Below are 26,830 nucleotides of genomic sequence, written 5' to 3' on the forward strand. Positions count from 1 at the left end.
GCAACTTAAATAGGGTTGACGCAGTTGCGCTAAATTTGAAAAATCAGCCAGATTTCGGAGTTTTCAAGTCCAAGTTCGATCTGTACCCCCACTTTGAAAAATTGCTGGGTTGCGCGTAGAAATAATTAGAATTGTCGTCCTCTTGGTTATCCAGTGGGCCTTGGAATGAAACCTGTGGGTAGATCACCACATCCTCGACCTGCGAGGGTGCCAGAATCTGGCTGAATTTCTTGTACGAAAACCGTTGCGATTTGGGCACTGTGGGTCCCACAATCGAGTTGTGCAATGATTTCGAGACACTTGCATGAACGGCGTTTGGAATATTGTTCAGGTAGTCCACGAGAGTGTCTGTGAAGACTGACGGTCCTGTGAACGAAATGGTGGGCTCCCCGGTAGAATCAGAGTTTTGGAAAGCTGCTTCCCAATCGATTTTTTTCAGTCGCTTGCTCTGTTGCAACGAAGTGTGCGATATACGGCCAATGAGCTTGGCCAGAAATGGGTGCCGGGACCTGGCCTGGAACACATTAGTGGAGAACGTGAGTCGTCTATTAAGATGCCGGTCATAATTTGGCTCGTTCAGATCGCCCAGAATCCCAACGTAAAGGCGTCCAAACATCATTCGTGGATGGTACCATTTGTTAATAGGCTTATGGAGCTCAACATCGACATCTGCATAGGTTCCCCCAAATAGGTATATGAGCAGGTACTTGAGGAACTCGTACTTATGGCGAGCGTGGGGCAGTCGTTTGTATGCTTCCCAAACCTCGGGAACGGTAGCTGTGAGCACTTCCTCCACCTTAGCTTCTGCCTGGGTTACTTCAAGAACATTGTGAACATAGGAAGGGTTTTCAATGCCCCATGTAAGCACCATCTGGGTTACCTTGGCCGGGAGGTCGTCTGTCTGAGATTCTATATCCCAGAGCTGAAAAATGTTTTTTTCAGGCTCTGTCTCCTCAAACGGGAACGCAGTTAGCAGTTTCCTTTCGATCGGGGACAAGTTGCTGGCCGAGTTGAAACTGGTTAGATGGCTTATTTTTTCGAGGTGAGGGGAGTTGAAAGCAAGCGCCATGGTGGTGTATGAGGTCTGGAAAGCTACCTCAAGGAAGAGGAAAACAGCTATGCCGACCACCCACAAAAACTTACCTTTGGTAAGGTTTCGCTTGATAAGTTGGCTCCTACTGATGTTGGACGATACGTATGGAGGCATGTTGGATTTGGAGCAGGACCCGTGAGCTATATATAGTATACCACTATTTTGTCCAAAACGCACCTCAGCCGGAAACGTTGTGGAAACCGGAAACCAGTCCATACTACAAATAAGACCGAAAACCGCGCCCACTAAACTTGCTTGCGAATCTATCTTTACCCATGAGAATAGACCGCTCTTTCAAAAAGTATCTAATAGTTCTGACCACTGTCCTGCTTCTCATTCTCGGCTTTTCTGTGGTTCAGGTGTCTTCCTGCAGCCAAGCTCTCGGACATATAAGGAAATCCGTACAGACGATAGCAGAGAATGTGCGAAGCCCCCATCGAGTCGAAGTCGGCAACTATCCTCCGGGAGGCGACGAGGACGATTTGGGCGTAAGGGTTCTTGAAGAGGTGATATCCAGGGAATCAAAAAAATTCAAGAGCTACGTGCAGAACGATGAAGCAAAAAAAACGCCAAGCAGAGCGGAGACGACGTAAGCGAGACTAAGTTCATAATAGGTTTCGAAAAAATTTATTCATTCTATTTCTGGGAACCACGACCGAGCAAAATGGTGTGTCAAGTAGCAGTACTCCTCGACAGACTCGTCGAAGTCGCTGGTGCACCGGAATCCTGATTTGGGCAGAATACACACGTCGTTGTTGAATATAACAGGAGCGTTCAGCCCAGAAAAGCCACGCCAGTTAATCTTGTCACCCGTGCCCGGGCCGTATAACTCTTCGTCAGCGTTATACCTATTGAGATCGATGTCTACGAACTCTCTATTCTCAGCCTCGTTCATGTATCTGTAGATTCCATCTGTAAAGACACCGGGCCCTGTCCAGTCAATAACCGATAGACGGTTACAAGCTTTGGCATCGCTGCCACCGCTGTACATGTTGAGGTTTCCCTCGTACATGACCGTGAAATGCATTTTGATGACATGAGCAATCACCATGGCCAGAACGGGATGGAATCTGTCGCTAGTAAAAGCCCAGTTCTCAAATTGCAACCGCCTACTTGTCAAGCTTGGCCACGAGTCGTTGTTCACGTCGTGCTCCACAGAGCCCACAAACCTGATGTCGTAGTCAACGAGGTTGTGAAACCACTTGCTGATCGGTCGGTCACAAGTGGTGTCGAGGTCTGCCCAAACACCTCCTTCCAAGAACAACATCAAATACCGCGAGAAATCAGATTGTAGAATTATCAATGGCATGGTTTCCATGGCCTCCCAGACTTCGGGCACCGTGTGCTCAAAGGCATTTTTCACGGCGCTCTTCAGATCTTCGCCCGACAGAACTTTGTATTCATGGTCTGGGTTCTTTTCCCGCCACGTCTGCCTGTACTGGGGATACGGAATAGTACTTTCGTCCAGCTCGCCAGGCGTGATCCACATCTGAAAAATCTTTTTGGGTATGCCCCCAGGACTCTTCGTGTAGGGAAACATACGCGTAAGCCGTCTATAAGTGGTCATCACATCCCACGGGTTAGCTCCCACATAATGGGGGTTGGCTTTGTATTTTGGCGACGCTTCAAATTGGAGTCGATAGAGATACGTCTGGGAGAGCTCGTGCGACTCTGGAACCTTTGTCAGGTACGTTTTAGTTGCAAACGAGCTCAAAGCAGCCGTTAAACAGAGTAACAATGCCAACAACACGCTCCGCTTCTTGAGTTTGGGTTTATTCGCGCTCCTATCCATCTAAATAACATTTTGACCCTAGTGGAGATCCTTAAAACAAATACCGGAAACAATACCGAAACAATACCGGAAATGGCTTTTTGCAACCAGACTTTGTTTTCGGTTGTCCAGTCCCTCCAGCGCCTTTTTTTCCCTACGCCATCAAAGAAGAGGCGTACCCATTGGCCTGACGTGATAGCCGCCATGCATTTGGGAGAAGGGAAGGATGTGACCCCAACTGGAATTGGGCCCGGCACTTCAAGGTCCACTCTTTTTTGGGCCCTGTCTGTTACGTTATGCAGTACAACATTGCGTGCGCAATTGATGCCTGCCATGCCGAAAAATAAATGTAGGTGTGCGGGGTGCTTCATCACTGCCATGGACAATGCACTGGCCCCCCGGCTCAACAGGTGCCGCATATGGCTCCCGGGTGGGCTAAAAATAAATTTCCAAATTCGCGTCGGGCACCAAATATCGGAACTGCCTAATAGGGAACATTGATAAGAAATATATGTGAAAAAAAAATAACTTAGTCAAGCATGGTACCAGAGTCTGTGTGTATTATTGGAGCCGGAGTGTTTGGCATTTCTACAGCCATTGCCTTGGGAAAGCGGTATCCCAATACCAAGGTCACTGTGATTGACCGGTTAGAGCCGCCTGTTATAGATGGCACCAGCGTCGACACCACGAGGTGTATCAGGGTTGACTACAAGGACCCTATTTACGCCGAGCTGGCACGCAAATCGATGGATATCATCATGAATGATCCTGATGTGTCGCCCTTTTTCCACCAATGTGGCATGTCGTTCGTATACGACGGCGGGAACGACAAATGGGCAGATATCTGGATTAATGGTAAGGTAGCTGCTGAAAAGGCCAACGAAGGAAATCCTGGTAGAATGCGATACTACGACTCGTCGGAGGCGGTGTACAAGAGCATTCATGGCGCCGATTCCCAGCCGGTAGCTGCAAACCCCCGCTGGAATAAAGGATACACCAATTATCTGAACGGCTTTATCGACGCCGAAAAAAGCATGAAAGCGTACTACGAGCGTGCCAAGACGTTCGGCAATGTGAGTTTTATCTTCAAAGAAGTGGACTCCATTGTGTACAGTCCGGGATCGCGCAAGGCGGAGGGTGTCAAGTTGGTCGACGGGTCGACAATTGCAGCTGATCTCGTTATTGTGGCTGCCGGGGCCTGGAGCTGCAAGCTGGTCAATCTTAACGGGATCTGCAAATCCTCGGCAATTGAGGTCGCCTGGTACAAGGTGACCAAGGAGGAGGAGAATCAGTGGGGCAAGATGGCCATCACCACCAACCTGTCCACGGGAATTAACCTTTTTCCGCCGTACAATGGCGAGATCAAATGTCTGAGACGGTCTCCGGGGTATAAAAACACGTTGCAGGTGCCAAATCCCGACCCGACAAAGCAAGAGCCCTTGGAGATCTCCTATCCGCGGACTGTCGTCGACCATCCGACCGACTGGATTCCGCAGGACGCCGAAGACGCACTCCGCGACAACCTGGCAGAGATCATGCCTGCGCTGGCAAAGAGACCGTTTGACCGCACCAAACTGTGCTGGCTCACACAAACCCCGTCGGCTAATTTTGTCATTGACTACCATCCGGAGCTGGAGGGCGTTCTTCTTGCCACAGGTGGCTCGGCGCACGCTTGGAAATTTGTCCCTATTTTGGGCGACAAGGTGGTGGACTACATGGAGGGAAAGCTGGAACCAACTTTAAAGGACATGTGGTCGTTCGCAGAAAAGTTGCAAGTCACCAGGGACAATGGCTCTGCGCCTCGGATGGACGGCGAGCCTCAGGAGCTCCGTGAGGTGGTCAGAGAATGTCCAAATTAAATATATAAATTAAATATATAAATTAAATTTACTTCTTGTGGCAGACGTTCTAGCCTTGACTGGATTCTACGAGAGGTTGTTTTAAGATGTGCAGCAGCTTGAAAAGACGTTTACATAAATCTCGCGTGAGATACCAGTTAGCTGGTGGCAACAAGCAGTGGAGGATGGTCCAGCTCCAACTCAATGGATGAGCTTGTGCGTATTCAGCTCAGGTAGCTTGTCGCCTTGTTGAACGAGACTATAAACACTACGAAGTGTGGGCGCAGGTTGAATTAGTCCATAGTGTCCCGGGCCGAAAATGAAACCGCTTCGCGTAAAACTCCTCTTGAATAAGTTTCGTCCCTGGTCAAGCCTTTGAAAAATCTGACATATAGCCAGCATTTTCCTCACGACTTTCGCAGCAGTAATCTTAGCTTCCAAAATCAAGACCAAAAACTCTTGGCTATTGTATACGCGAAGTGTAGCCTCATCAAAACGTATCCTCCAAATAAATGCTCTGATGTAGGTAAAAAAAACCTTGCATATGTTTCGGCCATGGCTGCAGCCGCACACCACTAATTGAAGTGATAATCAATTTGAATTATCGACTGCCTTATGGACAGCAACAACCGCAGCCCCCATGCATCTTGCTTGCTATATGTCCGAGCATGTGGTATAGTTTGCTCCAGACATCGATGAATGGAGGCTAAGAGTCGCTCGAAATTTCCAATTCCTTTAAACTGATTGGCAGTTATTTCGTGCAGCTAGCGTGCGTCGATCGGCGGGCTTAGAAAATTTTATTCACCCAAGACTTGACGGAAAACGGCGCCGAGTTTATTATGCAGCTAAATTAAATTGCCTATTTGAAGAACTTGTCGTAGCCGGTCAGGACAGCTCTAAATCTAATGTCACCGCTATCCACCTTCTCCCAGGCCTTCTTCACATTCTCCTCAGAGATGTCAAAGGTCTCGATCATAGGTTTGATATCGTGCTCAGCAGCAACCTGGAGCATGTACTCAATCTCCTTAGGCGATCCAATACCAGAACCACCAATATGGACACAGTTCATGAGGTAGAACATTGGAACCAGCTCCACTTTGACACCAACAGGAGGCGCGGTGATGAACGTGAAACGGCCGTCTGGCCTGAGCATGGAGATCACTTTGGTGAGAGACTCATGATCGAAGTCGGAACCAGTATTGACAATCAGGTCCAAAGTGTCGTAGTTTTTGGCTTCAAATCCTTCTTCACTTGTGGCAATGTAGTGGTCGGCACCAAGTTTCTTAGCAAGTTCCTTCTTGCTGTTTCCTCTCGAAATCACAGTCACCTCTGCTCCCAAAGCTTTGGCAAACATAACACTCATGTGACCGATGCCGCCAAATCCGTAAATACCGACCTTTGTGCCCTTCGTCACTCCATAAGAAATCAGTGGACGGAAACCAGTGATACCTCCACACAACAAAGGAGCGGCGTACTCCGTCTTCAACTTGTCTGGAATGTGGATCACAAATTTGCTGTTCACTCTGATGTGAGAAGCATATCCACCTTGAACGAGCGTTCCATCCTCATAAGTGCTCAAGTACAAGCTCTTCGAGTTTCTGCAGGTGTTCTCATGGTCATGCTCACATCTCCAGCATTTACCACAACTGTCGCACTCTGCACCCACACCGACTCTGTCACCGATTTTGTACTTGGAGCTATCAACCGCCTCGCCAATAGCAACGATCTCGCCAATAATTTCATGACCAAAGGCTCTTGGAAGTGGCAAATCTCCCCAGTTGCCCTTACTGGCATGAAGGTCAGAGCCACAGATTCCGCAGGCAAGAATCTTGATGTCCACATCCTGTGGCCTGGCTTTGTGGGGCTTGTAAGTGAACTGCTTGGCTTGCGGCCAGTCTTTGAAACTGTTAACAATTCCGACTGCTTTGATCTCGTTGATGGAAGACATTTTGTTAAGGTATTCTCAAAGTTTGCCTTTCAGACCTATTTATATGGCAAAGCTCTCTGGATGTAAATCGGAGTTAGAAACGTCACTGGATTTAGTCCGGAAGCACGACTGTTTTTCTTCACATTTCTATGCCGAGGGAAAATTTCGGTTGGAATTATTTTGTCAGCATGATGCAGACCGGCGATTTTGGGCGCGGCTCACTCCGGCTCAAAATTTTATAATTGCTCTGCGTTATGGTAAAAAACGTTGAAAAAGAAAGGCACGTGACTTTATTTCCTGCTCAAACTCCGTTCTCTCAGGTTTAAACACGGAGTTAGCATTTGAGATGGCCAGCGATTTTCAGTGAGGGGTCGAGTCGACTCAGGTCATAAACTACACCATATCCTTTGCCACGTTTTTCAAGACAAGACTAGAACTTTGTGCGAGTTTCTTTTGCAAGTGCTCCATAATTGGTCTGGCATCAATGGGTGGGCCCATGATGTCCTGGGGCGTTCTGCGCGAAAGATTGAGAAGAACCTTCGCCATATCTGTCGAACCTGAACCCTTAAAGTGATTCCATATAACCATAACGGCCGTGTAAAGGCACCAATCGTAATGGAAGCAGCCGTCGGCTTGCCAGTAATCCAAGTTCAGATATCCCTCAATGATCATTTGCGAGGCATGCCAGACCGCTGTTCTTGTGTCTGCAAAGGTCGAGTCTCTTATTGGCAGCAGTTTCTTAGGCGATGCGAGGTTTGTCGAAAGTAGCAAATGTGCGTGCCGGTAGAGTGCTCCGACCGAAGTTGTGAACTGCATGAATACCGGATCGCTTTTGACGGTTTCGTTCATCGAACTCGGCCACCGGCTGAAATCATCGCTCCATTTCTCGAGTGCCGTCAATATCTGCAATTTCCAGCTGTTATCGCTGAAGCCAGGACTCGATTTTTGGTGGTCCAAGAAAACGCTCAGTATTCCATGCAACAAAATCTGTTTCTGAGGACCATCAGTAGGTACCAGATTATACTTGGAACTCAAATACCCTTGCAGGGCCGCATTAAAAGTCACTGGCCTTGAGCGGCGCCTGAGAGTTAGCCATTCTTCAGCCGACGCCATCCACAGTTGGAACGAACATGGCATGTTACAACGGAGCTCGCAAGCCGACATTGTACTTCCGCAACCAAAAAGCATGCTCTTCTCGACGTCGAGTTGGAGGGCAAGAAACGTAGCCCTAGTTCGACTCTCACTTACGACCCATTCGTGCCAGCTCCCCGGCTCAGAGGTGCGCTCAAAGTACCCATTTTCACGCAGAATGTGAGTGACCACTCCACTAAAAGCAAGAGCGTGCTCGTGCTGCATCTTGTCGCCAAAGAACAGTTTCACAAATTGGCACACAATCAAGGCTTGGACCAGCTGTAGGTTGCCCCCCAGCAGGCCTGGGAGCTCAAAGAGCCGTTTTTCAAAGATCGCAACCAGCTTAGTAGCTATGGCATACTCTGCGCAAGATCCTGCCAAAACAAGGCTTGTCAACAAATAGATACTCTCGGTAGTGAAACTCTGCACGTGAACCAAGGGATAGGTGAGATTGAAGCCGGAGAAAAAGTTCTCCAGTGACCTCTGCACGGAAGACGAGTCCAAAATCCCACAGGAATTAACCGTCTCAAGCATCATTTTTTCTGTCTCACACAAGCCCCGGACAAACCGCTGGACACGTTCCACTGTTGGCTGGTCCAAGGCCGGCATCGAGCAGTCCACCCTGGGATACTCAAAATTGTATTTATTCCACACAGTGCTGGACTTGTGACTGAGCTTGAGCAGTTCTGGCTCGAGCGTAGCTTCAAAATTGTGGCTTTCAGTGAATGTGTCGCTGTCGTTTTTCGAAAAGAGCCGTGTGTCTGTCGAGTCCGGCGAGCTGCCACTGTCTTCTCCTTTAACGCGTTTTGTGTATCCTTCTTGAGGGCTCCAGAACTTCCGTCTTGTCACAAGCTCTCCGAGCCCCTCTCCACCGGCCTCAATATCTTTTTCCTTGTGTCTTTTCAGATGACGATCTAAAAATTAGTACACTAAAGTATCTACTTACTCAAGCAATCTGAGCGGCGAAAGGGCGCACCGCAACGTGTACAAACATGTTTCGTGTCGCTATGGTTCACCATGTGCCGTTTCAGATGATCTTTGCGCTTGAACGCCTTCGAGCACTGGTTGCAAGCAAACATTGTGTGGGAAAAAGGGGTTTTCCGCAAAGTGGGAAATATCAATTTTGGGGACGCTTAGCTAAGCCGGGCCCGGCACAGTGCACCCTGACACCCCCCATCTACAACAGTGCAACGGCATGTGCATTTATACAAGTATGTTAGCGAAAATGATGCCGTTCGTCAGCTCACTGCCACATGCTGGGCCTCAGCTCGTCCCCCATCTGCGAATACACCTGCTGCGCCGATGCAAACGGCCCCATTCCAGCAAGCCCTTCTTCCTTTATGTCCTTCAACGGATCTGGAAGCATGTCGCGAATATCCCGGCCCTGAGCGTCCACAAACTTGTCTCTGTCCTCGTTCATCTCCACCTCTCTTGTAGAGATCCTGTTCATAAGCTTGAGAAAGTTTGATTTCTGGAATTTGTCGCTAGTTTGCTTCGAAATATCTGCCGGAGGCTGCGACATCGTTAGGAAGACAGACCGAGCCAGCTGGGCAAACTTGATCTTGTCGTCCTCGTTCTGCGGTTTGACCTGCTCTGCCTGCTGCTCTTCCATCTTCTCGTCGTGCATCTCGTGTTCCAGCTCGTCGAAAGCTGCGTCCACAGCAGAAAAGTCTTCCTGGACAGTCGCAGCAGAGACGGCCGGCGGTGCGAGCGATGTGGCAAGCTGCGGTGCCCCCGTGCGCATTCGGAAGGCCGTCGCATACGTGTCGGCCGCCTCCCGCTGCTGCTGCCGCTGTTGGCTCTGCGCAAATTCGTGTCGCCACTGCGTGGAGTGCACAGATTGATTTTGCACGTGCTGGAAATGCTGGGCCTCTGGCGTGTCGTGGAGGTTCATATCGCGAAAGTGGTCGACCCACTGGTTCTGCTCTGGAATGGCAGGCGGTGGCACAGTCTGGAAAGACGGCTGGAACGAAGGCGTTTGTTGTTGGAAAGCACGGTACTCAGACTCGAGTTGTTGATCCACCGTCTGGTGGGGTTGAGCTTGCAGACGCTGGCTGTCGCTATTCGCCCTTAGCTGGCTCGTGAGGGAGTTGTCTATGTTTGCTCGTTGTGTGAACTTGTTGAGCGCATTGTTCGCGCCGCAGGAATCCCCAAAGGCGTTGCTGAAGCTCATCGTGGTGACTGTTTGTGGAGAGATATTTTTTTTTGGAGAAGATGGATTTAGTTGCTTCTTTCGGAACGGCGCGTCGATCGACGCAGATCATCCGTACTTGTACTCGACAAGGGCATCGACGCGGTGGTTGGCGGTGCTGAAGCTGCGGAACTTGACGCTCTCCGTCGTGCCCGTGATCTCGTGTGTGCGTGAGTCCCCCCACTCTTCAGGAACGCGGCAATTCGGGTCGGCATACACAAGAACATTGAACGTGCACTCGTCCTCCAGCTCGGGCAGAAATGTCACCGACGCAGTGATCTGGCGGATGATTGCCTGAATCTCTCGCTGAATCTGCTCATTAGTTTTGGTTTCCGTCTGCTCGGTGTCGGGCTTCTGGATCTCTAGGTTAAACTGCCATTTCTCGACCGTCTCGCCCGTTTCTTTCGACACAATCGCCACAACTAGCCGCGAGATTGAGCCTCCGTACACCCACTTATGCAGCTGTTTCATGATCTGCTTCACGTACGACTGCAATTCGTCGTCTGTGGGAACAAGCATGTTGAGGCCGTATTTCCTCACGGTCTGGAAGTCCTCGGGTGGGTAAATGCCACGCTGATACAGGATGCTATGAATGCTGTATTCGAAAAAGTCTGACACAATTCGTGACGATCCTTTTAGGGCGAGTTTGGAGCGAGTGGGCACCGAATCTGACATAAATTAAAATAAATAATTTTATTTCTTTATTTTCTTGTCTTATGGTAAGTATAGTTAGTACGTTTGCTAACCGAAGCATGGAGTAAAACGAACACGGCTCACTAAGGACACGCGCTTGCAGAAGATTAAGAAAGACGCGGTGCGGATCACAAGGTACCGCTCTCTCACTGACCGTGTGCTGGCCAATAAGCAGAATCATGTTTACAATGATAAAACGCTAGCCCAGACAGAACAGCTGCTGGATATTAATCCTGAATTATACACTGTATGGAATTATAGGAGAGACATTCTATTAGAGCGGTTTAAAACATGCGATTCGGATGCAATTCATGACATAATCAAGAACGAGCTGGCGTTGAGTGTTGAATATCTGAGACGGTTTCCCAAATGCTACTGGATTTGGAACCACCGAAAATGGTGTTTGGAGTACGACTCCTTAACCAATTGGGACGCCGAGATGGCGATGATTGACACTTTTCTAAAAGCAGACTCACGGAATTACCACGTGTGGCAATATCGACGGTACGTGGTGGACCGCATGAAACTGGGGCAAACGAGCCAAGAGCAACTGGACACAGATCTGCAAGAATTCAATTACACAACAAAAATGATCAACAGAGACATCTCCAACTATTCTGCGCTGCACAACCGGTCCCGGCTGGTGAAGATGCTCTTCGAGAACTCCCCCGAGTCTGCAACAGTGTTCCATACGAAAAATAAATATGAGTTCCTTGTCCAGGAGCTCCAGATGGTGAAAACGGCATTCTATACTGATCCCGACGACTCCTCCGTGTGGATATATCTTAAATGGCTGCTTGGTGACTACTTTATTGATAGCATCAGCAAGGAACAGGCCCATCAGGTAGTGGAGACTGCGATTGCCGACATTAACGAATTGAACGAGCTCGAGCTCGAGGACAACGGTGTGGACAACCAGTGGTGTTTGAAATCGCTCGTTTTTCTTGAACAGCAGCTCCGGAAAATCACAGGCGTGATAACGGGGCAGAAAAATGCTATTCTAAAAAAACTCATCGAGCAAGACCCTATGCGAATTAAAAGATACGAAAATTCCATGGATTGATTATTTGTCAAAAGGTCTTTCTGGCTTATGTTTGCGGTTCGGGTTGTAGCTGTGCTGGTAGTTCTTTTTGAAGGTTTTTCGCGGGGCGGCACGGTTATTAGATTGGTAGGAAGAGTTCGGATGCGGACGTGGGGAGTGGTTATTTGGCACTCCATGGGCAGGTGGCGCCCTGTAATTCTTCCCAGTGGGCTGTGTCGGTGCCTGTCTGGGCGCGGCAGCCTTTTGCTGGGTGTACCTCTCCTTTTCGCTCGCGTACTGGCTCACTTCGTCCAGATACTTTTTCTTGCTGTACAGAAATCTGACCGAGCCAGTCTTACCCACGTCGTAGTCGCGCAACTTGAAGAAAAGATCTTCATCCAGGTTCCGGGGCGGCTGCGAGCCATTGGTTCTGTCGTCCTGGTGCAAACTGATTTTGATGTTGAGAATCACGTCATTTATAATATGTTTGCTGTCGGTTCTCAGTTTCAGCTGTTCCAGCGCGTCTCTCATGAACGACGTCTCGTAACTGTCTAGATAGTATTCCAAAAATTCATTAACAGCATTGTTGACCTCGTCCTTTCGCGCATGGACAGCAACCTCGCGCTCATTGAGCAGACGCTCAACTTTTCTTTCCAAATTCAGTTCGTTCCAGACAAGCAGGCTGGTGCGCAATACGACGATTGCGTTAAAGTTCGAAGGCCATTGCAGCGGCAATTCCGTCGCATACAAGTCGTTCAGCATCGACCAGCTCAGAAAACAGACCTCTCTGGGGATTCTGAAGTATTTGGCGTACTTGATGAGGAGCTCCTCGATGAGGAAATACCGGAAATCGAAGGCCCCAAATTCCATAAACTTTTTCTCCATGCTCAGAAGTCGTTTTCGGTGCTCATCTTGCTCCTGGGGCGTAGCCACGATGCCACGTAATTTGTATGCCTCTGAGATAACCAGAGAGAGTTTTTTAATGTAGTCGTTTTGTTTGAGCGAAATGAAAAGGGCGGTAATGCCGACGTCGTAGTGCGCGCTGCCGTACTTGGCAAAGCTGTTGAACATGTAGAACCGCTGGTAGTAATAGAAACAGCCCTGCAGAATTTTAGTGGGAAATTGGAGCACCTTGATCAGTTTGCATAGAAACTGGAAAACCTCTCTTTTTTTGACTTTGTAAGCTCTGGCCAGGCTGTCGTCCATCAAGCTGTTCTTGAAAAGATGGCTTATCTCGTCCTTGCTCAAATAAGGTTTGGAGAGCTGAATCACCCCGACAAAATCGCCAGAGGCGTCAGGAGAGAGAGACATGCTAAAGAGCGAGAATTGATTATTTAGGACTAAGTTTTTTTGAAAACAATTTTTGGTCTACGGTTTGGTGCGAGGTGTCGGAGTAAAGATTCGACCCCGGGGTACATGATCGGCGCCTTTTCCCCGCATTTTTTTTATTGCGGCTAGATACCCGATTTCGCCGCCAGCCAGACGACCCTCCACGCGCTTCTTCCACATATCCAACAATATAAATTTGTCCCGAGTCGCAGCTTTCCAGCATACCTGCTTAAATTTTAAGTTTTTCTCTTGTAAAATGTCTACTGTTTTTGATGAAGTCTCTAAGCATACGCTTATCTCTATCGACACCATGTCCCAGGAGGACAAGGAGTTCTTGATGAGAAAGTACAACATAGAGTTCCTGAATGCCACCAGTAATCAAGTTATCTGTTTTGTTAACTGGCAGCATCACCAGGAGGTTATTTACGAGGCCATCAAATTAGTGAACAAGAAATTCGGCGACTCTGTCCCACAATCAGCTTCTGCGGCCAATTTTAAAGAGTACATTCAGGCAATCAAGTACTACAGCACTGCCATCAGTGGCAGAAACCAATTGAAGGGTCTCAAGGGCTGTGTTTTGTCTCAAGTTACCCCTGAACATTTATATGACGAAGAAGCCACCTACACCGGCGTCAAGAAGCTGATTGAGGCCTATGAGGATATTGGTGTCGACCGTTCTAAGGTCATTGTGAAGCTCGGCACCTCCTACGAGACCATGCAGGCTGCCAAAAGGCTGTTCAACGAGGACAAGATCCAGATTCTGGGAACCATGATTCACTCTTTAGAACAGGCCGTTCTTGCCGCAGAGGCCGATTGTGTTGCCATTTCGCCGTACGTAGACGATCTGAGCTACAATGTTGACCCATCATCGTACAAAGACCAGCCATTGGACAAGCACTACGGCTACAATCTCGCCGTCGCTATCCACAAGTACTACAGAGCTTACAACATCAAGACCGTCAACTGTGTTGCTGCCCAGATCGGTATTACGCCAACTCTGGCTTTGGCTGGTGTTGATGAGATGACTTTGCCTCCACCAACCTTGAACAAGATTCTCAACTCGCCGCTGCCGGCCGATTATAAAGGCCCTGTTCTGAAGCAGAGCTACACTCCTGAAGAAGCTGGTGCAGAGTTGTCTTTTATCAACGACAAGGAGAAGTTCTACTCGCTGCTGAACAGCAATGCCACTGCCTTGAAGCGCATCAACAGTGCCAGAGATGTTTTTGTTGCATTCGACGCCAAGGCCAGCCAATTGATTGAGACAGTTCTGAGCGAGCTAAAATTAATCTAGGTAATCTTATAGAGCTTAAAAAATGATCGACCCGTCGGTACATTTTTATTTTCTTATTTTCATTTCTTCAGTGGCAAACCGACAAAATGGTGAGTATGAATTGCTCCACGCTAGCTAACAGTACAGGGACAAGATGCATCGATGCCTAGCGGCAAGAAGAAGGACCAAGACAAGAAGAAGGAGAAGCCTAAGTACGAGCCTCCTGTCCAGACAAAGACTTTCGGAAGAAAGAAACGCAAGGGACCAGACAATATCGCCAAGTTACCGTCTGTGCTGCCGAACACGCGGTGTAAGCTCAAATTGCTCAAACTCGAACGGATCAAGGACCACCTGTTGCTTGAGGAAGAGTTTGTCACCAACCAGGAGATTTTGCAGCCTACAGAACAGAAACAAGCAGAAGAGAGAGAAAAGATCGACGACATCAGAGGAACGCCAATGTCGATTGGAACGCTTGAAGAGATTATTGATGACGACCATGCCATTGTGTCGTCTTCTAGCGGCCCCGAGTACTACGTGTCGATCCTGTCGTTTGTGGACAAGGGACTTCTAGAGCCAGGATGTCAAGTACTTTTGCATCACAAGACTGTCTCCATTGTGGGAGTTTTGCAAGATGAGACAGATCCGGTGGTGAACGTGATGAAGATGGACAAATCGCCGACCGAGTCTTATGCGGACATTGGAGGATTAGAGTCGCAGATCCAGGAGATTAAGGAGGCCGTCGAGCTGCCTCTGACACATCCAGAATTGTACGAGGAGATGGGTATCAAGCCGCCAAAGGGCGTGATATTGTACGGTGCGCCAGGTACAGGAAAAACGTTGTTGGCCAAGGCAGTGGCAAACCAGACGAGTGCGTCGTTCCTTAGAATTGTCGGTTCCGAGCTGATCCAGAAGTATCTGGGAGACGGCCCGCGCATGTGCAGACAGCTGTTCAAAGTGGCGAGCGAGAACGCTCCTTCAATTGTGTTTATTGACGAAATCGACGCAATTGGCTCAAAGAGATACGAATCCTCGTCGGGAGGTGAGAGAGAGGTCCAGCGTACGATGCTGGAGCTATTGAACCAGCTGGACGGGTTCGACGACCGAGGCGACGTCAAGGTGATCATGGCTACAAACAAGATTGAGAGTCTGGACCCTGCGCTAATCAGACCGGGCAGAATCGACAGAAAGATTCTGTTCGAGAACCCAGACCCTGCCACGAAGAAGAAGATCCTGACCATTCACACCTCCAAGATGAACATCGCGCCCGACGTGGACCTAGACACATTGATCAACACCAAAGAAGACTTTTCGGGTGCAGACATCAAAGCCATCTGTACCGAGGCCGGGTTGCTGGCTTTGCGTGAGAGACGGATGCAGGTGATTGCTGAGGACTTCAAGCAGGCCAAGGAGCGTGTTCTGAAGAACAAGATCGAGGAGAACCTCGAAGGCTTGTATTTGTAGCCTAATATAGCAAACTGAGAAATTCTTGTAAGGCCTTGGCTGACGCGCACGACTATTTTTATTTCTTCCACATCTTCGTTCTCCATTATCATCCGAGAACCTCAGGAACGACCGCGAATCTGGCCGCATAGACATAATTGCTGCTGTTTTTACGATTGTTTGGTACTTGAGGATTAATTTGGCATGTCTAAGCCTTCCCCGTCGCCCAAGGACGTCGTGAAATACTTAAAGAGAAGATCTGGTGACCTTTTGCATTTACACAGCGACAGTGGCATGAAACCGGTGGAAGAACACGCCGACGCGAAGTCGGGGCCTTGTAATAGACTTTCGTTCGACGTTGGTGTCTGCGAAAATCGAAATTCAAGGTATAGACCCAGTATGGAGGACGTTCACACGTATGTGGCAAACTTTGCTGAGAGGCTGGATTGGGGGTATTTTGCGGTGTTTGACGGCCACGCGGGCAAAAATGCTGCCAGGTGGTGCGGTTCGAATCTACACAACATCCTCGTGGAGAAGATAATGGATGATGACAACGTGGACCTGCGCGAGAACCTGAACAACAGTTTTCTGGAGGCAGACGTGCAGATGGAGCGCGAAATACAAGGTTCCAGCGGATGCACTGCCGCGGTGGCGGTGCTGCGATGGGAGGAGGAGATTGACGATTCCGAGAGCGAGGACGAGATCGACCCAAAGACGACGCCGTTCGACTTCGTGCCCACCAAGAAACACAAACGAATGCTCTACACGGCCAACGTGGGGGACTCGCGGATCGTGCTGTGTCGCGGGGGACGAGCTGTGCGGCTCTCGTACGACCACAAATCTTCAGATAAGCTGGAACAGCAGCGGATCGTGAACAGCGGCGGAATAATGCTCAAGAATCGCGTGAACGGCGTTTTGGCAGTGACGCGCTCGCTCGGCGACGTTTACATGAAAAGCCTCGTGATAGGGGCGCCCTTTACGACATGCACAGAGTTGACCGACCAGGACGACTTTCTGATACTGGCATGCGACGGGTTGTGGGACGTCTGCTCGGACCAGGACGCCGTGGACCTGATTAAGGACGAGATGGACCCGTACAAGGCGAGCGACACGCTGTGCAAGCTTGCTATCAGTAAGATGAGCACCGACAACGTGACGGCCATGGTGGTGCGGTTTGACACAAGGGTGTTTGCCTATACAGAGCCGCGCCGCCGCGCAGCAGAGTGATTTTCGCCGTTGCCCGCCTGAGATAATTTCGCGTAGAAAAAATAATTATGAATAAATGAACGGCCTTCTGCACTTAGTCTTTCGAAATTACAATTAATGGAGCGTTTCACGGTTCAGCTGGCCAACGTACATTGTGACGAGTGCTCAATCAGCATCCACCGTGCTCTCAAGGACGTCTTTGATGTAACTGAGTTCAATAGAATTGTGTGCCATGACAGAACGGCAGATAAGACAAAGCCCCCAGTTGTTGTATTTCTGAGCGACGGCGAGCTCGTGATTCTTGGCCCGGGCGCCGATCTTGCCGCGAACGAGGCCCGTGTGCTGCGCAAGCTGGAAAGTTGCGGCTTTGATGTCATTTCTTGGGACATATCCAACGACCAGTCCAGGCCCTCGTGGACAGAGCCGGTCAGTCTGGTTTTGCTCAAGGCAAAACGAATTTTGGCCACCGGCAAGCGTGAAAAACATCACCGTGAACACTGCAAGAAGTGTCGCGAGGAGTACCAGCAGCATAGGGAGCCCGATCTGCTGAAACGGCTGAAACGCAATACCCAGTCGGATTCAGAAGACAGCACCGTTGTGGACGTGGAGGTGAAGGCAGAGCCACTCAAGGAATACCGTGCGCTGCTCAGCATCCAGGGAATGACGTGCGCGTCGTGCGTCGGCAGCATTGAGGCCGCCATTGGCCAGTGTCTGGAGAGTCTTGGTGTGCCGCTTACGGAAAACGACAAGCCTGTTTTCCATGTGTCGCTGGTGGACGGCGTGTGCACCGTGTTGCTGCCCGAGCGCCAGTACGTGAATCACGTGATCAAGGCTGTGCGGGAGACTGGGTTTGAGTGCAGTTTGCTGGAGATGCTGCCGATCGAGCGCTCGCAGAAGTACGAGGTGGTGACTCTGATTGGCGGGATGACCTGCAGCGCGTGCGCGCAGACGATCAGCCAGGCAGTCGACGAGAGCTGTTCGTTTGTGCTGGAGTGCAACATCAACATCGTCAACAAGCAGGGCCTGTTTATTCTGGAATCGGCGAGCGACGCAGACCTGCAGCGGCTCCGGCAGTGCGTGGAGGACGTTGGGTACGAGTTTGAGGTGCTGAGCGTGCGGGAGATCAGCCACGCAGCCACCAAGACCCGCTCGCGCACCGTCAACCTCAAAGTCAACGGCATGTACTGCGAACATTGTCCGGAAATCATCAACAACAAGCTGAACGAGTACGGTGACGTGATTGTAGTGAATGACCCGATCAGCCTGAGCCACCCATATGTCAAGTTCACGTATGTGCCGAGCCCGCCGCGGCTGACGATCCGCAAGATCGTCGACGAGATCAATGGGTTGAGCGACAAGTTCCAGCTCGAGATCGTCCGCGTGGCGTCCGTGGAGGAGCACCTGACGCAGCTGGCGCGGCAGGAGCTGTGGCGCATTGTGCGCAAGCTCGTGCTGTCGACGGTCGTGGCGGTGCCGACGTTTGTGTTCGGCATTGTGGGCATGTCGCTGCTGCCAAAACACAACGCTTTTCGGATGTGGCTGATGCAGCCCGTGTGGCGCGGCAACGTCTCGCGAGTGGTCTGGATCCTCTTCATTCTGGCCACGCCGGTGTACTTTTTCGGTGCCAGCATGTTCCATCTCAAGGCTTTGCGGGAGGTCCGTGCGCTGTGGAAGCGCAGCGTGCCGTGGAGCCGGCGACTGCTGCGTTTTGGGTCGATGAATCTGCTTATGTCTTTGGGCACGACAGTGGCCTATGTTGCCAGCATAGCGATGCTGGCATTGTCCGCACATGCGCCGCGGGGCAGCGACGGGTTTACAACGACGTATTTCGACTCAGTGGTTTTTTTGACATTTTTTCTGAGCATCGGCAAGCTGCTAGAGAGCTCGTCCAAGTCCAAGACGGCCAACGCTGTCAGCCAGCTGAGCGGGTTCAAAGTCACCGAGGCGACGCTTGTGGAGGACGGTGCCGAGCGCGAAATCGGCGTCGATTACCTTGAGCTTGGCGACACCATCGCAATAAAGCCTGGCGACTCGCCTCCCGTTGACTGCATCATCGTCGAGGGCGAGGCCGATTTCGACGAGAGCATGCTGACCGGCGAGTCGCACGCGATCCACCATGTCAAGGGCGATCAGATATTTGCCGGGACTGTGAGCCAGGGCCCGGGGACCGTGCGTGCGCAAATCTCGGCTTTGCAGGGCAATTCGCTACTGGACCAGATTGTTGACATTGTGCGCAACGGCCAGCTTAATAAGTCGCCGATCGAAAAACTGGCCGACAAACTCACCAGCTATTTTGTTCCCGTCGTGTGTCTAATCTCACTGATTGTCTGGATAATCTGGCTCGTTCTTGGATACACTGTCCTTCCGCCAAGTTATCTGGACATCGACGTGGGTGGCTGGGCAGTGTGGTCTCTGCAGTTCTCCATTGCTGTCTTTGTCATTGCGTGTCCATGTGGTCTCGGGCTCGCTGCGCCGACTGCGTTGTTTGTCGGGTCCGGACTGGCCGCCAAAAACGGTATTTTGGTCCGTGGCGGTGGTGCCTCGTTCCAGCAGGCAGCAAACGTCGAAGTGGTGTGTTTTGACAAGACCGGGACGCTCACCAGGGCAGAAATCAAGGTCACCGACCACCACGTCGCTGGAGACTTTGCGCTCGCTATCCAGCTCGCCAGAGACCTCGAGCTTGGCTCAAAACACCCACTCGCGGCTGCCGTGCGGAAATTCGCCGTAGAAAGTGCCAGCAGCCGGGGCATCGAGCTGGGAACCACGCTTGTCCCAAAAGTCGAGGAAGAGAGCGGCCGCGGTGTGTTCGGCGACTATGAAGACAAACGTGCTCTTCTGGGCAACGAGAAGATGATGGCCGAGCATGGTGTGCCTTTTACGGACGAGGATACGCGGCTTCTGGAGGAGTGGAAAAAGCAGGGCAAGAGCGTCGTTTGCGTGGCTGTCGATAAACAGCTTTTGATGCTGCTTGCGGCCCGCGACGAGGTGCGACCGGAGGCAAAAGCCGTCATCGAAGACCTCGGCCGGCGCGGCGTTGACGTGTACATGATCAGCGGCGATAACCACGTCACCGCCGAGGCCATTGCACACGAGGTTGGCATCGCTGCAGATCACGTGATTGCAAATGTGCTCCCGCAGGGCAAGTCGGACAAGATCAAGTGGTTGCAACAGACGTACCACGGCGTGCCGAACAAGCCTACAAAGCCAGCGGTGGTGGCTATGGTTGGCGACGGCATCAACGACGCGCCTGCCCTCGCGACGGCGGACATTGGTGTCGCCATGGGCTCGGGATCGGATCTGGCCCTGAGCTCGTGCGATTTTGTTCTTTTGTCGCAGAAACAGCCGCTCAAACAGCTGCAAATCCTGCTCCAGCTGTCGCGCAAAGTGATCAACCGTGTCAAATTTAACTTTGGCTGGGCATTGGTCTACAATGTTATTGGGATTCCAATCGCTGCAGGGGTTATTTATCCGTACCATAACTCGCGCCTGAGTCCTACGTGGTCGAGTTTAGCCATGGCTTGTTCTAGCGTGAGTGTTTTGTTCAGCAGTCTGGCGCTCAGATGGGAAAGCCGGTTCTGGGGATGGCGTTCGGAATGATGTACGAATATGTTATGAGACTCTGTAATTACTATTCGCGATTTATTAATAATGTCAAAAGTGCCTGTTTTTTCTTGATTTTAAGGCTGCGTATTTGTAGCCGGGCCCGGGTACGAGAAAGTACTGGAGTACATGAGTACGATTACCGGGAGATTTGGCCACACTGCTGCGTACAGGGTTTTTTGCGTCCCTTCATAGTGTCTCCAATTGAATGAAGCTGCCATGACCTATTGGGGTCCCACCCCGTTTGTCTACCGGCTGTAGACACCCCATATCCGAAGTTACAATTTCGCGAAATTCCATTGGCCCGTGGTTTCTCCTCCGTAAGTTCTCCGATCGACCTGATTATGTAAAAACCCCAAGGAAAAAAGTCCTCACGAAAAACTCACCTTGTTAATTTACCATGCTTTCCCTGAAATCACGCATCGCTGGACGTCGGTTGTTCTCGTCCTCGAGATCGACTGCTCAGGTGATTACCAAGTACAATAATCTCAATGGCAAAACGGCTTCTTCTGCCATGGCCAAGGAATATCACATCATCGATCACGAGTACGATGCTGTGGTGATTGGTGCCGGTGGTGCCGGTCTTCGTGCAGCCTTCGGTCTCGTCCAGGAAGGCTTCAAGGTTGCTTGCATCTCGAAGCTTTTCCCAACAAGATCTCACACCGTTGCTGCCCAAGGTGGTATCAATGCGGCCCTGGGAAACATGCACCCTGACGAATGGAGATGGCACATGTACGACACGGTGAAAGGTTCTGATTGGCTGGGTGACCAGGACGCTATCCACTACATGACCAGAGAGGCTCCAGACTCGATTATCGAGCTTGAACATTACGGTCTGCCATTCTCCAGAAACAAGGAGGGAAAGATCTATCAGAGAGCTTTTGGTGGTCAATCCAAGGAGTTCGGTAAGGGAGGACAGGCTTACAGAACCTGTGCCGTCGCAGACAGAACCGGACATGCGCTGCTGCACACACTGTACGGTCAATCGCTCAGATACGACACCCACTACTTCATCGAGTTCTTTGCCATGGACTTGTTGATGCACGACGGAAGATGTGTGGGATGCATTGCTTACAACGAGGAGGACGGTACTTTGCACAGATTCAAGGCCAACAACACAGTCATTGCCACTGGTGGATACGGTAGAGCCTACTTCTCCTGTACCTCTGCTCACACCTGTACTGGTGATGGATACGCCATGGTCAGCAGAGCTGGCTTGCCATTGGAGGATCTGGAGTTTGTGCAGTTCCACCCATCTGGTATTTATGGTTCTGGATGTCTGATCACCGAGGGTGCCAGAGGTGAGGGTGGATTCCTGGTGAACAGCGAGGGTGAGAGATTCATGGAAAGATACGCTCCAACAGCCAAGGATCTTGCTTCCAGAGACGTTGTCTCGAGAGCCATTACCATGGAAATCAACGCTGGAAGGGGTGTTGGCCCTCACAAAGACCACATGTTCCTTCAACTGTCCCACCTGCCTCCATCCGTGCTGAAGGAGAGACTCCCAGGTATTTCTGAGACTGCCCACATTTTCGCTGGTGTCGACGTCACCAAGGAGCCAATTCCAATTTTGCCAACTGTGCACTACAACATGGGTGGTATTCCAACTAAGTACACGGGAGAGGTTCTTACCCAGAACGAAAAGGGTGAGGACGTCGTCGTTCCAGGTCTGTTCGCATGTGGTGAGGCTGCCTGTGCCTCTGTGCACGGAGCCAACCGTTTGGGAGCCAACTCCTTGTTGGACTTGGTCGTCTTCGGAAGAGCCGTTTCGCACACTATCAGAGATAAGTTTAGCCCTGGTGCACCATTGCCAGAGCTTCCAAACGATATTGGTCACGAGTCCGTTGCCAACCTTGATAGGCTAAGAAATGCTGACGGAGATGTCACCACTGCCGAATTGAGACTCGAGATGCAAAAGAGCATGCAAAAGCACGTCGCCGTGTTTAGAGAGCAAAAGACTCTGGACGAAGGTGTGGAACAAATGAGCAAGATCGACGCCAAGTTTGACAGAATCAAGACCACCGACAGATCGATGATCTGGAACTCGGACTTGGTCGAGACTTTGGAATTGCAAAACCTGCTCACCTGTGCTAGACAGACTGCCACTGCAGCTGCGGCAAGAAAGGAGAGTAGAGGTGCCCACGCCAGAGATGACTACCCAGAAAGAGACGACGAGAACTGGCGTAAACACACTCTTTCATGGCAGGAGGGCCATGGAAAGGACGTTAAGCTTGGATACAGAGCTGTTATTGCCACGACTCTTGATGAAGCTGAATGTAAACCAGTTCCTCCGGCGAAGAGAGTTTACTAGGTATTTATTATAAAGAATATGTGAATCAAAATAGTATTCGAAATTAATCTTGCTTAAATAATCCAGCATATAGAAAAAAAATTGAGAAAAATATATATCGATTGTTTCCATGTTCCAACTCTCGGTGATTTCTGATCTCATCCGAATATCGCCGCACTTGTTCCATCTTCCAACCGAAGAAGCAGTCCAGAATGAGCTAAACATCAAATACGCTAATAAAGTGATCCACAAGCTTGGATTGGTGGTCGCAGTTTGGGATCTTCTACAAGTGGATGACGGTCTACTTAAGCCAGGAGACGGCGCAGTGTTCATCAACGTGCGATTCCGCATTGTTGTCTTCAAACCAGTGGTGGGAGAAGTCCTCACCGGCTGGATCGAAAGCTGCAGCGACGAAGGAATAAAGGTCAATATGAATTTCTTTAACGACATTTTCATTCCGAAAAATTACATGTTTGAAGGCTCGTACTATTCCGCCGACGATAACGCATGGATCTGGCAAATGGACGAGGAAACAAAGCTGTACCTCGACATCAATGAAAAAATCAATTTCCGCATTGAAAAGGAGGTCTTCAATGACGTGCGACCAAAGGGACCAGACAACTCGCTTACTTCTCTAACCGCAGATGACCAAACCAACGGCGTCGACACCGAAGACCGCAAAGTGCCGCCTTACGCGCTCATAGCCAGCTGCCAGACCGATGGCATGGGCTGTGTTAGCTGGTGGGAGTGATGGATATTTTTCACGATTAATTGTATTGCATGTATCTCGACGTCGAGCTGAACTTCATGTTTCCTTTAATGACTTTCTCAACAGCTTGTAGGAAATCTTTCTCAGTAGCAACCTTTCTTCTGGAACGAATTGCGAACATACCAGCCTCTGTACACACGGACCGCAGCTCAGCTCCAGTAGCGTTTGGACAGAGTCTGGAAATCAACTCCCAACGGATGTCACGCTCACAGGACATCGATTTAGAGTGGATACGGAAGATATTTGCGCGGCCTTCAAGGTCAGGCAGCGAAAACTCAACCTTTCTATCAATTCTTCCTGGTCTCAGCAATGCAGGGTCCAATGTGTTCGGTCTATTCGTGGCAAACATCACCTTGATGTTTCCTCTAGGATCGAATCCGTCTAGCTGTGTAATCAACTCTAACATGGTTCTCTGGACTTCATTATCTCCACCGGCACCATCGTCAAACCTGGCTCCTCCAATGGCATCAACCTCGTCGAAAAAGATGATGCATGCTTTCTTTGTTCTCGCCATTTCAAACAGTTCTCTCACCATTCTTGCACCTTCACCAACATACTTTTGAACAAGCTCGGATCCGATGACTCTGATGAAGGTAGCATCTGTTCTGTTTGCCACGGCACGGGCACACAGTGTTTTCCCCGTTCCTGGCGGGCCGTAAAGCAGAATACCTTTTGGAGGGTCAATTCCCAGCTTGACAAATCGTTCAGGGGACAACAACGGAAGTTCCACGACTTCTCTAAGCTTTTCAATTTGTTCTTTACAGCCTCCAACGTCGCTATAAGTCACGTCCGGCTTCTCTTCCACTGTCATCATCGTCACACTAGGGTCAATTCTAGGAGGAAGAGGCAATTGAATCTCGTACTTTGTCCTGTCCACACCAACTCTCATTCCTTCTTCAATGTCTGTTGGCGAGACTCTTTCACCAAGGCCAACCACGAACTTGGCAATTTGTTTGATGTTTATCACGTATTTGGTCTTCCCATCGGCCTCCTCCTCTGCGGAAGGCTCGATCATCTTTGTACACCTTGCAACTTGCAAGGGCTGTTCTTCGCTCATTCTTTTGCGATCCGCGGCTACATCCCATAGGTTGGGGCTAGCAAGTCCTGTATCAGACTCCTCAACGCCGATTTTCTCCTTAATGCGTGTCTCCAGCTCCTTAAGATCCTTTTCAATCTCACGGATCGACTGACTGTATGGGGCGGCACCGTAAGTCTTCAGCACCTGGATATCACCTTCACTCAATGGGGTGATTTTCTCCTCTTTCTTCTCTTCTTCGGGATCGTCCACGGGCTTTTTGTACTTTTCCCAGTCTTCTTTGGCGGCCATGCTTGGTTTAAACTTGTTACTTTTTTGCCATCGAAATTATTTATTTAGTTTTCTAAACACCTTTACACCACACCTCAGAACACCTTGAGCAGCAGCTGTGCTCCCTTGTTGGAGTCGTCCTGTTTCTTGATCAGCTTGTCCATCTTCTTTAGTTTCTTTGGGAACGAGTGCTTTTTGGTGTCCTTCAGACGTTCAAACAGAGCAACAAGAACAAAACAACCCTGATTGTCGTTGATCCATGATTTAAGAACGTCTTCGTTTTCTCCGTTCTCAAACACTCTCTCGACAAAGCTGGACGCGAATTCCATACCAATTCCAATACCATCCACCAGGTCAACTTTCTTCTCCTTGTTGTTCCATTTCCCACCCTGAATAAGCGTCTTCACAAGTCTAGGAGTGAACGGTTTGTTCAATAGATGCTCTTCCCCAAGCTCCTCCTTCATCTCGCCAATTATTATGTCCAGAGCTTGCTGTCTATATTCCTGTGCCTCCTGAGGGAACTCGTTGTTCAGAATAAGCTCCAGAATAAACTGAGCACCCAAATTTTCGTGCAAGATGACCGGCTTGTGCAAAAATGTCTCGTAGAAAATAGGAAGGAAGTTCTTGAGTAGTTCCTTACGACGTTGGTCCTGTGGCTTCTTGGACGTCTCAGCAGCCATTTCTGTATACTTCTCAACGTCCTTCAGGACCAAAGGGGAGAAATAAGAGCGGTCAAGTCCGTTGAGCAAGTACACAAACGGTCTTCTGGAAAACTTGCCAACCATGATTCTGTCAAAGCTGTCTTTCAAAGCGCCCGAAAAAGTTCTGTTAACAAGAACAGTATCATCAACGGTCATGAAAATGACTTGCAGCACAAACTGACCGTGTTCGTTGGTGGCCAGCGCCTCAGCATGGTTTTTCAAGCCTTTCAAAATAGCCTTTCTCTCCTTAGCATTAGACTTAGCAACCAGCGTACAAGCGACCTCGCAGCCTTCAGGAGTGTGCACCAGCTCCGCGACCTGATCCTGTAACAGCTCAATAAACGCGCGCACTTCTTCGTTTTCGAAAATCTGCACATACTCGCGCATGACAGCATGGAGAATCTGGAAACCGGTGGACCCTTTCTCCACAGATCCACGGATGGTTGTGATAAGATTGTTGGCAATCAGGGCTCTTTTCTCAGCGGAGTCAGCACACACGTCCTTGATGGTACGCGTGTCGTTCGGGTCACGGAATACAGCATACTCCGAGCCCCAGAATTCCCGAATCATTTGAGATTTCTGTTTCGCGGTAGCATAGAGCACATACAGGTCCTCCACGACGTAGGCACCTTCTCTATGACGAATCAATTTGCGAAGCTTTCCGTGAAGCTCAGACAGAATAAGCTCCCTTGAATCTTTGGAGCCATAGTGCAGCAACTTTATCAACAGATACTTTCCGTAGGCAGAGGTAGCAAGATTGTAAAAATTGCCTTTAAGAGCTCTCGTAATGATCTCACGACGCTCTTTCGAACAATACTTCACAAGAGTCTGGACGACACGTGAGGCATCGTGTTTCAGAACCAGATCGCCAATCACATCCTTGGACAGCTCCCATGTCTCGTCGCAGAGCTTGTCACGGATTTCCTTTGGCATTGGAGGGTTCTTCACCCTCAATTTCTCCCAAAGACGTTTGATGTTCTCCACTTGAGTACCAGACTTACGCTTTAGTTTTCTCTCTGACAAAAGCTTTTTCTGTTCCTGTCTGGATGGTCTATTATCTTCACCATTTTCTTTATTGTTGATGGATTCGCTTGATTCGTCGCTTTGTTCGTTGTCGCTGTGGGAATCCAGTTCATCCAACTGATCTTCAGACTCATCTTCGGAATGTTCTGGATCGATTTTGGCCTTCTTCACCTTGACAACAGTCTCCTCTGCAACTCTTTTCTTTACCATGCTGATTCAAATTTATTTTTT

General features: G+C 49.8%; 17 protein-coding genes across 17 annotated transcripts; 8 read left to right on the plus strand and 9 right to left on the minus strand.

Annotated features, from left to right (window-relative positions):
- Positions 1-43: 43 nt before the first annotated feature.
- Positions 44-1,207, minus strand: HPODL_02407 (alpha 1,6-mannosyltransferase; the record flags this gene model as incomplete). Its single annotated transcript, XM_014076710.1, has 1 exon — positions 44-1,207. One exon carries the CDS (start codon positions 1,205-1,207, stop codon positions 44-46), a length of 1,164 nt encoding a protein of 387 aa, XP_013932185.1.
- A 517-nt stretch (positions 1,208-1,724) lies between these two features.
- HPODL_02408 (putative glycosyltransferase HOC1) lies at positions 1,725-2,582 on the minus strand (the record flags this gene model as incomplete). Its single annotated transcript, XM_014076711.1, has 1 exon — positions 1,725-2,582. One exon carries the CDS (start codon positions 2,580-2,582, stop codon positions 1,725-1,727), a length of 858 nt encoding a protein of 285 aa, XP_013932186.1.
- Positions 2,583-3,403: 821 nt separating this feature from the next.
- On the plus strand, positions 3,404-4,723 carry HPODL_02409 (Glycine/D-amino acid oxidases (deaminating); the record flags this gene model as incomplete). Its single annotated transcript, XM_014076712.1, has 1 exon — positions 3,404-4,723. One exon carries the CDS (start codon positions 3,404-3,406, stop codon positions 4,721-4,723), a length of 1,320 nt encoding a protein of 439 aa, XP_013932187.1.
- An 838-nt stretch (positions 4,724-5,561) lies between these two features.
- On the minus strand, positions 5,562-6,650 carry HPODL_02410 (NADP-dependent alcohol dehydrogenase 7; the record flags this gene model as incomplete). The annotated part of the gene is made up of 1 exon (XM_014076713.1): positions 5,562-6,650. The coding sequence occupies one exon, from the start codon at positions 6,648-6,650 to the stop codon at positions 5,562-5,564; it is 1,089 nt and encodes a 362-aa protein (XP_013932188.1).
- A 372-nt stretch (positions 6,651-7,022) lies between these two features.
- HPODL_02411 (uncharacterized protein) lies at positions 7,023-8,839 on the minus strand (the record flags this gene model as incomplete). The annotated part of the gene is made up of 3 exons (XM_014076714.1): positions 7,023-7,710; positions 7,924-8,674; positions 8,707-8,839. 3 exons carry the CDS (start codon positions 8,837-8,839, stop codon positions 7,023-7,025), a joined length of 1,572 nt encoding a protein of 523 aa, XP_013932189.1.
- Positions 8,840-9,003: 164 nt separating this feature from the next.
- On the minus strand, positions 9,004-9,933 carry HPODL_02412 (Peroxisomal membrane protein PEX20; the record flags this gene model as incomplete). The annotated part of the gene is made up of 1 exon (XM_014076715.1): positions 9,004-9,933. The coding sequence occupies one exon, from the start codon at positions 9,931-9,933 to the stop codon at positions 9,004-9,006; it is 930 nt and encodes a 309-aa protein (XP_013932190.1).
- An 87-nt stretch (positions 9,934-10,020) lies between these two features.
- Positions 10,021-10,626, minus strand: HPODL_02413 (mitotic spindle checkpoint component mad2; the record flags this gene model as incomplete). Its single annotated transcript, XM_014076716.1, has 1 exon — positions 10,021-10,626. The coding sequence occupies one exon, from the start codon at positions 10,624-10,626 to the stop codon at positions 10,021-10,023; it is 606 nt and encodes a 201-aa protein (XP_013932191.1).
- Positions 10,627-10,667: 41 nt separating this feature from the next.
- Positions 10,668-11,707, plus strand: HPODL_05326 (Alpha subunit of Type II geranylgeranyltransferase; the record flags this gene model as incomplete). Its single annotated transcript, XM_014076717.1, has 2 exons — positions 10,668-10,670; positions 10,703-11,707. 2 exons carry the CDS (start codon positions 10,668-10,670, stop codon positions 11,705-11,707), a joined length of 1,008 nt encoding a protein of 335 aa, XP_013932192.1.
- HPODL_02414 (uncharacterized protein) lies at positions 11,708-12,976 on the minus strand (the record flags this gene model as incomplete). The annotated part of the gene is made up of 1 exon (XM_014076718.1): positions 11,708-12,976. One exon carries the CDS (start codon positions 12,974-12,976, stop codon positions 11,708-11,710), a length of 1,269 nt encoding a protein of 422 aa, XP_013932193.1.
- Positions 12,977-13,250: 274 nt separating this feature from the next.
- HPODL_02415 (transaldolase) lies at positions 13,251-14,285 on the plus strand (the record flags this gene model as incomplete). Its single annotated transcript, XM_014076719.1, has 1 exon — positions 13,251-14,285. The coding sequence occupies one exon, from the start codon at positions 13,251-13,253 to the stop codon at positions 14,283-14,285; it is 1,035 nt and encodes a 344-aa protein (XP_013932194.1).
- An 86-nt stretch (positions 14,286-14,371) lies between these two features.
- HPODL_02416 (26S protease regulatory subunit 4) lies at positions 14,372-15,725 on the plus strand (the record flags this gene model as incomplete). The annotated part of the gene is made up of 2 exons (XM_014076720.1): positions 14,372-14,374; positions 14,412-15,725. The coding sequence occupies 2 exons, from the start codon at positions 14,372-14,374 to the stop codon at positions 15,723-15,725; spliced, it is 1,317 nt and encodes a 438-aa protein (XP_013932195.1).
- Positions 15,726-15,908: 183 nt separating this feature from the next.
- Positions 15,909-16,931, plus strand: HPODL_02417 (protein phosphatase; the record flags this gene model as incomplete). The annotated part of the gene is made up of 1 exon (XM_014076721.1): positions 15,909-16,931. The coding sequence occupies one exon, from the start codon at positions 15,909-15,911 to the stop codon at positions 16,929-16,931; it is 1,023 nt and encodes a 340-aa protein (XP_013932196.1).
- A 96-nt stretch (positions 16,932-17,027) lies between these two features.
- On the plus strand, positions 17,028-20,507 carry HPODL_02418 (putative Cu-transporting ATPase type-1; the record flags this gene model as incomplete). The annotated part of the gene is made up of 1 exon (XM_014076722.1): positions 17,028-20,507. One exon carries the CDS (start codon positions 17,028-17,030, stop codon positions 20,505-20,507), a length of 3,480 nt encoding a protein of 1,159 aa, XP_013932197.1.
- Positions 20,508-20,910: 403 nt separating this feature from the next.
- Positions 20,911-22,821, plus strand: HPODL_02419 (Succinate dehydrogenase [ubiquinone] flavoprotein subunit, mitochondrial; the record flags this gene model as incomplete). The annotated part of the gene is made up of 1 exon (XM_014076723.1): positions 20,911-22,821. One exon carries the CDS (start codon positions 20,911-20,913, stop codon positions 22,819-22,821), a length of 1,911 nt encoding a protein of 636 aa, XP_013932198.1.
- A 109-nt stretch (positions 22,822-22,930) lies between these two features.
- HPODL_02420 (DNA-directed RNA polymerase III subunit RPC8) lies at positions 22,931-23,551 on the plus strand (the record flags this gene model as incomplete). The annotated part of the gene is made up of 1 exon (XM_014076724.1): positions 22,931-23,551. The coding sequence occupies one exon, from the start codon at positions 22,931-22,933 to the stop codon at positions 23,549-23,551; it is 621 nt and encodes a 206-aa protein (XP_013932199.1).
- A 16-nt stretch (positions 23,552-23,567) lies between these two features.
- HPODL_02421 (26S protease regulatory subunit 7) lies at positions 23,568-24,896 on the minus strand (the record flags this gene model as incomplete). The annotated part of the gene is made up of 1 exon (XM_014076725.1): positions 23,568-24,896. The coding sequence occupies one exon, from the start codon at positions 24,894-24,896 to the stop codon at positions 23,568-23,570; it is 1,329 nt and encodes a 442-aa protein (XP_013932200.1).
- A 74-nt stretch (positions 24,897-24,970) lies between these two features.
- HPODL_02422 (protein PUF6) lies at positions 24,971-26,809 on the minus strand (the record flags this gene model as incomplete). The annotated part of the gene is made up of 1 exon (XM_014076726.1): positions 24,971-26,809. The coding sequence occupies one exon, from the start codon at positions 26,807-26,809 to the stop codon at positions 24,971-24,973; it is 1,839 nt and encodes a 612-aa protein (XP_013932201.1).
- Positions 26,810-26,830: the final 21 nt, after the last annotated feature.

The sequence above is a fragment of the Ogataea parapolymorpha genome, chromosome VII (assembly GCF_000187245.1).
Source record: "Ogataea parapolymorpha DL-1 chromosome VII, whole genome shotgun sequence".
NCBI classification, from domain to species: Eukaryota; Fungi; Ascomycota; class Pichiomycetes; order Pichiales; family Pichiaceae; genus Ogataea; species Ogataea parapolymorpha.